Source organism: Rattus rattus, chromosome 1, assembly GCF_011064425.1.
Source record: "Rattus rattus isolate New Zealand chromosome 1, Rrattus_CSIRO_v1, whole genome shotgun sequence".
Classification (NCBI taxonomy): domain Eukaryota; kingdom Metazoa; phylum Chordata; class Mammalia; order Rodentia; family Muridae; genus Rattus; species Rattus rattus.
In genome coordinates, this window is record NC_046154.1 from 229,158,834 (window position 1) to 229,169,439 (window position 10,606).

The following is a 10,606-nucleotide window of genomic DNA, read 5'->3' on the forward strand; positions in this document are numbered from 1 at the left end:
GGCAGGTTTGAGAACTATTCTAACTTACATCCCAGTCATATGTCCCCTTGTCACTTGCTGTTTCTCCCAGCCAGATGTTCATGATCTGTGTCCTCTCACGGTAGCTTCCTCCTTTCTTGGTTTCCTTTCCTCTCTCCTAGTCTCTATATCCCCAGCCAGGTAATTGAAAACCCGCCTACCTCTATCTACTGCCCAATCACAGGCTTTAGCCTTTTACTGACCAGTTAACCTAGGGAAGGTTACATAGCATCACGCCGCCATGTACATGAGGATCTTCTCATTGGGGACAACCAAATCTCGGGGGCCAGTATTCAATATTTGAATACATAGCAGCACCAGGCCAACCACAACATGGCAGCAGTGACTTTGTCCCTTCTTTTCCTTCAGTGACAACTCTCTTCCCTGCCCAGAGTGAAACCCAACCTCAATGCTGCTCCTACTTGCTCTCCCCAAACTTAGCTTCCATTTCATCGCGCACTAAAACGCAACATCCCAAAAGCCACCCTGGAGAGGGTCGAGTGTCAGGCTCAAGAGTCTGTGGTTTTGGAAGACGTATACTCTAATTGTCTCTGATGTGCAGCTGGATGGAGGCATGACCAGGCCAGGTGATGCATGAACCCCACTAACCTGAGAACATATGGACCCGCTCCCCAATCAGAAGTGCATATTAGTTCCCCTCCCTCTGCCGAAATTTCCCCATGCTTCTTAGCCACAGCTTGCCAAAAGAAAGCAGAATTATCACAGTTGTGGGAATGCATCGGGGCAGTTCCAAGCTCTAAAACAACTATAAAGGAGGTTGAAGTGACTTTGCCATCTTGGAGCATTAGGGGGACAGCCCAGGCTCCTGATGCACTCTGCCATTGATATCCTCCCACTGAAGGTCAGTAATGTAAAGGCAATTCGTTCCTTTGGAAAGGCTAGAGTTATATCACTGGCCGGTATAATTTTGCTCACCAAGTGTTCTTTGGGAGTGTTGTTGTTGTTTGTTTGTTTTTTGTTTTTTTGAAGTAGTTCTCCTCAAGAGGGCTGGGTATACATAGTCCCCGCCCCCCAGGGGGCATAATACTGAAGTACAAGGGGGAAAACCTGCTTTAAAACTGTAGGTCACTTTTGAAGGTGTCAAACTAGCTCTCTGTTTCTTCTCACAGAAGGGAAGCAATCCACAGCACATCGCCTTTTTCTTTTGTAAATGAATGCCAGTTGGAGAGTCAAGCCAAGTCAAGCAAGAAGCATCCTTTTCTCTGGCTCAGTTCATGAGGAGCTGAGCATATCCCAATGAGGTTTCCATAGGACCTAGGACAGTTAGAAGCAGTTTTACATTTGATGCCATATGGCAGTTGTTTCAAGACTTTTCCTCTACTATGAAACGTCTCCCTGTTCCCTTTTTTATTTGTATTCCATTGTTTTATGCTTATTTCTACCGAGCATGTAGAACTTGGGTCTTAAGACTTTGCAAATCTTGGCATTATTGCAATCAGAAGAATTTGGCCATTTGGCCAATAGCACACCCCCCCCCCTTTACGGTATTTCATTTCGTGTGTGTGTGTGTGTGTGTGTGTGTGTGTGTGTTGTCCTTTCCTCCTACCCACCCCCTCAAAACATTTCAAAGAGTGCCCCAATAAAGGGTGACAAACTTACATGTGCTTCCCTTATGACTAAACCTCTGGGCCTCTGGCCAATCCCTGCCCAGCTCATATGGCTCCAAACTTTAGGCATCCGGGTCATCCGGGTCAAGAGCGCCGCCGCATTTGTAGCCCTGGTTGGAACTGAGAGGGCGGAGGGTGCTAGGGAGTAGCGGTGTCGGGGAAGGTGAAGCAACTACACGAAGAGGGCGTTTCCTTCTCACGAGCTGTAGCTGGCTCTGGGTCTTGGCCTCCGGGCTCCACCCAGTCCCTCCCTGCGCTCAGGGAAAAGCCAGTCGCCACACACACACACACACACACACACACACACACACACACACTCTCTCTCTCTCTCTCTCTCTCTCTCTCTCTCTCTCTCTCTCTCTCTCTCTCTCTCTCTCTCTCAGGCACACTCAGGCCGGGCGCCACGCCCTGAGGAGAGCGGCCTTGGGGCCCATCACCATGGCAACCGCGGAGCTCCTTCCACTTCTCCACCCAGCTGATTCCCCCACCCCATCCCTCCTCCCAGCGCAGCCAACCGGTTTTGCGTCCCTGGAGCGCACTATAAAACCTGCACGGGTGGCGCTCGCTGCTCAGCCAGACCTGGGTGAAGGGGCAGTCCCGTCTCCAACTGGTAACAGCCCCAGCAGGCAGAACATGAGCGCGTTCCTGCGAAAGCGATGCCTCTGCCTAGGCTTCCTGCTCCTCCAACTCTTAAGTCAAGTAAGTGGCGCACGCTTAAAATGCCCGGGATACTTGGTCCTCTTACACTGCCCCTAGTCTGTCCCGAGCTCAATCTGCTTTAAGTTTGCCCCTGATAACCAGAGTTCGTTTTCTTGTCTCGCCGCTCTTCCTAGGTCTCTGCAACTCTGCGCTGCCCGTCTCGGTGCCCGAGCCAGTGCCCCAGTATATCACCGACCTGCGCCCCCGGGGTGCGCTCGGTGCTAGACGGCTGCTCCTGCTGTCCGGTGTGCGCCCGCCAGCGCGGGGAGAGTTGCTCTGAGATGAGACCCTGCGACCAGAGCAGCGGTCTCTACTGCGACCGCAGCGCGGACCCCAACAACGAGACTGGCATTTGCATGGGTAACCCTACCTCCCACCTCCTGCTGTCCCCTCCTTGGCCTGACCTCTTTCTCCTCTGGCAGTTAGATGAAACTTTGCCCACTTTTTTACTTTCCCAGAGAACTAAACGAAAACATTTGTAGCAATAGTGCAGTAAGTGACATGCGTGGAGGGCTTTCAGTGACCAGGCATCAGGTTGGGAGGAAACATGCCCCGTGCAGGGAAGTCACTTGCCACCTAGAGAAGGGATGAAGGCAGAGTTAAGGGCCAGTGAGATCACTTTATTTGGCCAACTCCAAGGGAACACTTGGAGTGATGGACACATGGGCTTCCTCCCAGACCTTTCCCCCTGCCCCCCAGCAGCCCAGCGCAGTTGTTTTCACACCTGTAATTGTCCTAATTTGAGCCAAAGCAATTCCTTCTCTTGGGAGGACTAGGTCACTCCAGTCTGAGCTGCAGTAAAATAAATGCCGGCAACTAGCCAACCCAAGCTCATGAAAATTAATCCATGGGAGATCAATTTCCCATCAAGTACCATCAGGTACACTGCTGTAATCAGGATCATACCTACCACCCTTAGTAAGAGTCTAAAGTGCTCCCTCTCCTCTCCTCTTCTCTCCTCGCCCCTCCTCTCCTCTCCTCTTCCTCTCCCTTTGTCTCTCTCTGTCTCTGTCTATCTCTCTCTGTCTCTCTCTCTCTCTCTCTCTGTCTCTGTCTCTCTCTGTCTCTCTCTGTCTCTCTCTCTGTCTCTGTCTCTCTCTCTCTCTCTGTCTCTCTCTCTCTCTGTCTCTCTGTCTCTCTCTCTCTCTCTCTCTCTCTCTCTCTCTCTCTCTCTCTCTCTCTCTCTCTCTCTCATAAGCTAGTGATGATGTACTGTGTTTCAATGCCAAGAAAGCTTAATGCCCTTCCCGATCTGACCAGTGAACCTGTTTGGGTTTCAATCCTAAACTACTGCGGAGATGGTTCTTTGGAAACGACCTCATCTTTAGAGATAGGGTCTCTGGAGCGTGACTTCAGCATTTATTCTTGTCTTTGTTCTGTGTTCTGTCTTAGAAATGAAATCATTTCGGGGTAGGTGCTTTTGAAAGGAAGTAGAGATGTGTCAGAAGTCATCAATTAACCAGAATATGTGTATCAGCCGTGTCCAGGGTCCATAGTATTTACGCTTCTCTTTGCTCACTCATGAGAACTAGGTGAAGAAAGAAGGTTCAGGCGAGGATTGGTGCCTTCTCCTCCTTCTGGAAGCATCCACGAGGACTTATCTCTCCTAAGACATAGACTAAGTCAGTCATTTGCACTAGAAAAGGAAGAACTGACCGTTTCCTACCATTTTACACAGCTTTCCAGTTGAATGGTGCTTTAATCTCTCTCTCTCTCTCTCTCTCTCTCTCTCTCTCTCTCTCTCTCTCTCTCTCTCTCTCGCTCTCTCTCTCGTCTTCCCTCTGAATATTCTAGTTCCAGAGGGAGACAACTGTGTGTTCGATGGGGTCATTTACCGCAACGGAGAGAAGTTTGAGCCGAACTGTCAATACCACTGCACCTGCAGAGATGGGCAGATTGGCTGTGTGCCCCGCTGCCAGTTGGATGTGCTTCTGCCGGGTCCTGACTGCCCAGCCCCGAAAAAAGTCGCAGTGCCCGGGGAGTGTTGCGAAAAGTGGACCTGTGGCTCAGAGGAGAAGGGGACACTGGGAGGCCTGGCCCTTCCAGGTGAGAAACTCAGCAGACACAGACATGAGACAGTGCGGGGAAAATGCAGTCACAAAGCAGGTTTGACTCTGGGATTTGAGATGAGAACTGCTTTACGTCTGGCTGTTCCTCTGTGAACTACAGATCAAGCGAATGAGATCAGATATATCACTTATTTAACCCTGAGCTACATTACTGAAATATGCACACAGCCTCTTTTTCAAAGGGGCCCAATAGAGACGACCACCGTGTTTCATTTTTTGCCTTCTGGGTTAGGTATTCTTTGACTCTTTCTTTCCATGGATGGATCCCTAGAATTATTTTTAAAAATCCTTTTTCTTTGATAGATTTTTGATTTGGCTGGCTGTCCTTACTCATCAGAATTAAAAATGTGACATTGGGGAAATGTCTCAGTTGGTAAAGTAATTACAGTGCAAGGGTGAGGACCTTAGTTGGACCCCCCAGCACTCTTCAAAAAAAAAAGACCCACCTGTAATTCTAATGCTGAAGAGGCAGAAATCTGCAGGTGTCTTGGGGTCACTGGCCAACCTAATCAAGTAGCCCCAGATTTCAGTGAGTATGCTCATGAGGAACAACACTTAAAGTAGATCTGTGGCCTCTGTACATGTGTGCATGCACACATTCAAACACATGGGCACACACACACACACACACACACACACACCTGAACATTCTTTATATACAAAAAATTAAACTGTTGACATGACCTTTCTATGTTACAAATTATGTACTGAGACATTCAGCTTATAACGATATACATTCCTACATTCATATAATTACTAAGTTTCTTAGGACAAGTAACCCTAAGCTTCTTAGGGTTTGGTGAATAAAGATTTCTTGAAGTCCTATATTGTCCCTTACCTATTGAGGGATTATAACTAAACCTAGTTCTGTGCTCTGCAAGAACTGGTATATAGTAGCTACAGAATTAAAATTTGCCATCCAATGTTTTCTGAGGGACAACACTTATATCTCCATCCTTTACTCAAACAACGATTTATGCCTTCAATAGCCTACAGACCGGAAGCCACCGTAGGAGTCGAACTCTCTGACTCCAGCATCAACTGCATTGAGCAGACTACGGAGTGGAGCGCATGTTCCAAGAGCTGTGGAATGGGCTTGTCCACCCGGGTCACCAACAGGAATCTCCAGTGTGAGATGGTAAAACAGACTCGTCTCTGCATGGTTCGGCCTTGTGAGCAAGAGCCTGGGGAAGCAACAGATATGGTAGGAGCCCATTTACAGCAGTAGCCTCGCCTCCGTGAAGCCTGACCACCAGAAAGTCACTGTCACACTAGCTGACTGAAAAAAATAACAAAACAAAACAATATGCCCCAGTTGGGCATTAACCCAAACAAAGGACCCTGAATCAGAATCAGTACCTTCTATCTTTCATTTTTAAGATATACAAATGCCCCCCAAGCCATTCACATCAGTTCTACAAACAAATGGGAAAAGACACAGAGCTATAATACTTTATCCCAAAGACGATGCTCTAGTAAATCGCATTCCACACCTGGAGGGAAAAACAGCTTTCCTATTGTGAAGGAGAGCTGACTTTAGCAGGGTTGGCTTTTAAGTAAACCAGGTATGCGCTGTGGGAGGGGCCAGGATAGAGACTTGGTCTGCTGTATTCACCTGGCCCTGGAATATATTGTATACATCATAATCAGCTGTCAGCATGCATGAATGGATGTCTGGGAATTATGAACAATATTTTTAAAAAGCCTGGTAGAAATAGTACATTTGCCAGAGTAGGGCAACCTGAGCCAAGGGAAACAACATATTCCTTCCCAACCACCACCACTTTTTTTTTTGTTGTTGTTGATGGAATTATGTCAACACAGTATGTTGATTCTAGGTATAAAGTGTGCAGTTCAGGAGCCCTAATTGGTTCCTGATGACATAGAAGGTCTTGTTGCAGAACTGGGTCAGATAAATATAATATCAGATTAACCATTACATAGATTCTTCTATCAGCCTGAGGACAAAATAAAACAGCCCCTGGAAATTCAAGCTTTCTGAGTGTCTACTCTGAAAGCAGTATCATGTAAGGTTTAAGGGGACAAGACTAGAGCCAGTTCAGCCTGGCTTTAAATCCTTTCAACATGACCTAGCTTTGTAATCTTGGGCAATTAATTTTAAATTCTTTCCCCATGGACTGTGACCATTTATATCTCTGGACATACCTCTAATCCCTGCACTCAGGAGGCAGGGGCAGGAAAAGCTCTGTTAGTTTAAGGCCAGCCTGGTCTACATAGAAAGTTCCAGTTCCAGGAAAGGCAGAGGAACACAGAAAAATTCTGACTCAGAGAGAGAGAAAAGGAGGGGGGGTGGAGGGGGGAGGGGAGATGGAGGGAGGGAGGGGGGAGGGAGGGAGGATAAAGCAAAGAAAGAGGACAGAAGGAAAAGCTCTATCTTGAGGTTGTCATAAGGATTAAACAAAATGAATTTACAAAATGTTGAACATAGATTAAATACTCTGTTAATGTTAGCCATCAAATACTTAATTCTTTTTCCCTGCTGCTAAAACAAGAGACCCTTGTGATCTCACTGGTTATGTGGCTGTTCAGCTATAGGACTTTAGAAAATTATCACAACTTTGTTACCTCTGCAAATTCAGAAAGAACACCTAGAAACGCCTTTTTAATCCCCTTGCCTCTTCTGACACTTAGGAAATGTGTGTAGCTTCACCACACAAGCATTCACACATTTACTTGTATGCACACACAATTTGTCAGTGTTTAATGGCCACTGAAAAGAATATATCCTGAATATTAACTACAAAAAAGGAAAAACAGGACCTTCAACATTTTCATATTTCATATTACGTATTTGATAGTTATATCTTTATTAAATAAGGTCTTTTTATACAGTGCTTTTAGAATTTGGTCATTTGTGTTGTTCCTTAATACAACTGATGTTTCTTTTAACACCTCTCTTTATATGGGGAAATACTATGCTTAAGATGTTTATGTGGTGTACATTCTGGAAATGTGTTTGGAATATAGGACTAAATGTTTTCTTTTTTTAAAAAGATGTATTTATTTTATATATATAAGCATGTTCTCTCTGCATGTACACCTACCTGGGTGCCAGAAGAGGGCATCAGATCCCATGACAGATAGTTGTGAGCCACCATGTGGTTGCTGGGAATTGAACTCAAGACCTCTGGAAGAACAGCCAGTGCTCTTAACCACTAAGCCATCTCTCCAGCCCCAAGATGTTTTCTTGTTTCTGGGTTTTCTTAAGTCTATGACTGAGACTCTTCTTTTGCAGTCCCCAGGGAAATAGCATCTGCTGATTCATGGGCCTCAAATCACAAGTGCTAAATCCAAAACTAGTTTAAGGACCAAAAGTCTATGTTTTAACAAACCCCCAATGTACATGTGGTGCTGATGTACATGACAGTTTGAGAACCACTGACATAAAAGGATTCCTAGTCATCACTCCACATTCTGTGAGCCTTATCCGGAAAGTGTGCAGTAATGAGTTGTAGCAAATTCATAGTGGAATGAGAAATAACAGTCAGTTGTTTGTTTATTTGGTGAAATTGGGCTGACTTCTTTATTATCTGAACTGGTAGGCTACTGAATAAAGTCTCCACTCAATTCAGTTTCTTGGAAAGAATCTTAAATTTCGCTGTCCCAGAATTTCCAAGATAATATTGGAACAAACTGGCTTTGCATCAGACAAATTCCAATACTCTATATTTTCTGATCATTTTAGTCTTTTGAGACTCCATTTTCTCAAATAAAATTGGATCAGTTGTGCAGTGTATAAACAGGTATTCCTTGAGTGAATGAATGCTGTCGAAGTTATATGAATCAATGCCTAGAGAGTTCCTTGAAACATTAATAGACTTTACCAGTGCTACATTTGGTCCTTCTCTCAAGAACAGCAAAGAATACATTTAGCTATAGAAAAGCAATGTCTTTAAAGAAGAGAGAAATGCTTTCTTCTTCCTGTTCATAGCCTCAGAGACAAAGGGGGATTCTGCATATTTATATTCAAATTAGAGAAATTCTATTTCTTAGTAGAGAAAGTAAGAGACAAGTAAGAATGTCCAAAAGGCAGAGGCTTGCCCAGAATAATTGGACTGGTGTCATTATTGGACAGATATTATCACAGGTTCCTAGATATTCTGAGGAAGTAACTGATATCAGCTGACAATGTTGTCCAAATAAAACTGATGATTTATTTAAAGGGAAGAACGACCAAAGGACATTGGTTGGGTAACTGTTCAGGTGGTCCTTCAGAAAAATTGCAGGATTTCCACTCAACACTCTTCTTTTTCTTTTCTTAGAAAGGTAAAAAGTGTCTCCGGGCCAAGAAGTCCCTGAAATCCATCCACCTCCAGTTCAAGAATTGCACTAGCCTGTACACCTATAAGCCCAGGTTCTGTGGGATCTGTAGTGATGGCCGCTGCTGTACGCCCTTCAATACCAAAACCATCCAGGTGGAGTTTCAGTGTTTGCCAGGGCAAATAATCAAAAAACCAGTCATGGTCATTGGAACCTGTACCTGCCACTCCAACTGCCCTCAGAACAATGAGGCCTTCCTCCAAGAGCTGGAGCTGAAGACGAGCAGAGGAGAAATGTAACAGGTGCCCAGGGAAGTGCATTGGTTGAGGCAAACTGTTGCTGTCACAAGGCCCGCCATCACCTGTATATAAGAAACATAGTGAAGGAGTTGTCCCGTGTATGTTTCTGTGATCATATGAGGTCATTTATATTTGTCTCTGTTTTTAATGAAAGCTGTTCCAAATGTAAACTTAGAATCAAGATAAGCTCAGGATATGGCTTAGGGGTGACTTGCTTTCCTGTGCTGTTCATTACAAGTGCAAATTTGTGTAAATTTAAGTCACATAGATGATCTAGTTGGTAGAATGTGTCACATCACACTCATTTTCTGTACACTAGTTAAATCCCAATAAATGTTACAGAAATGATTGGCACAGTGAAATCTAAGATCATGTTGAACATGTACATATCTCTCACCATATACTGAGGTTGACTTGAGGGATCTCTACTGAGCTCCTTTTGGGGGTAGGTCAACTTTGTGCTTTCAAGTGTAAAATCAAAGGAAGCATTCAGCTCTTGAACATGAAGTTCAGAGACTGATTTTCTACTTAGTACGCTAGGAAACGTTCTATCACTATAGCACTGAAATGTCTGGTAATTAAGTGGGCTGGTGTCATGAACTTTCTCCATTGTAGACAAACTGACTCCTTTCCAATCGAAAGAAGCTGAACCAAAACCTCCCAATGCCGAGAGGACGGGGCCTCTCAGCACATGGTTTGTATCCCAGAGGCTGCCGAGGCCCACTTCTGCAAAATCCAACAGGGATTCTATCATAGGTAAACAGTACACTGAAGACCAAGCCACCTCATTTACAATCTCTGGGGACTTTCAAATGTGCTTTCAAGGCAATTTTGAAAAGGAAGAGCAGAATCTACAAAATTTTATGAAAGTTTACAGTTACTGAAGACCTGCTCAAAATACATCCTTTGGTCACAGTTATGAAAACACAAGCTATACATGTGTACCTATGTGTGTTTGATAGACAAAGTTCAAAAAATATGCTAAAATAATACAATTTGTACATCGCCACACGAGCTCCACTTTTCTCCTTAAAGTATTTATGAAAATATAAATTATACTTTGTAAAATATTCTCTTTAATTTCCCTAGTTGTTGCAAACAAACTTTAAAAAAAATACAATGTTATCAGTACGTGACTCTGGTCTTAGTTTTGTGTTACCAGTTTAATGTTGTTTACTGAAAATAAAAATGCGTGAATTAAGGACATCAATCAGTAGTGTCTATTGGAAGCAACCTGGATATTTTGCAATGAGTTCATAACTTTTCATCAAAGGAAAATGAACTCCATCACCAAGGTGTAAACATTCTCTGTGCCGCTTACTCAGACCGCCATCTTCAATCCCAGTCATTTTTTAGAAGGCCCCCCAGACATCCTTCTACACTGCTACCTGAATTGCAATCTTAGAATCAAAACTCACTTCTCCAAGTCCTTTATCAAAGTCAAAGACAGTCCAGCCACTATTTCTAATACCCAGGTAAAATCATGAGTATCCTCTTTTCAGTTTGCATTTGCCACATGCCCAGAAAACTATGCCGTTTGCCATCTATATCCATCAGGGCTGTACTAAGAGATGCACCCAACCAATCTTGGATTGAAGAGATTACTGGGAAC

At 44.4% G+C, this 10,606-nt stretch overlaps 1 protein-coding gene across 1 annotated transcript; it reads left to right on the forward strand.

The window, feature by feature from the left end:
* Positions 1-2,170: 2,170 nt before the first annotated feature.
* On the forward strand, positions 2,171-10,196 carry Ccn3 (cellular communication network factor 3). The gene is made up of 5 exons (XM_032915452.1): positions 2,171-2,345; positions 2,480-2,705; positions 4,140-4,391; positions 5,404-5,618; positions 8,698-10,196. The coding sequence occupies exons 1-5, from the start codon at positions 2,280-2,282 to the stop codon at positions 8,992-8,994; spliced, it is 1,056 nt and encodes a 351-aa protein (XP_032771343.1). The 5' UTR covers positions 2,171-2,279; the 3' UTR covers positions 8,995-10,196.
* Positions 10,197-10,606: the final 410 nt, after the last annotated feature.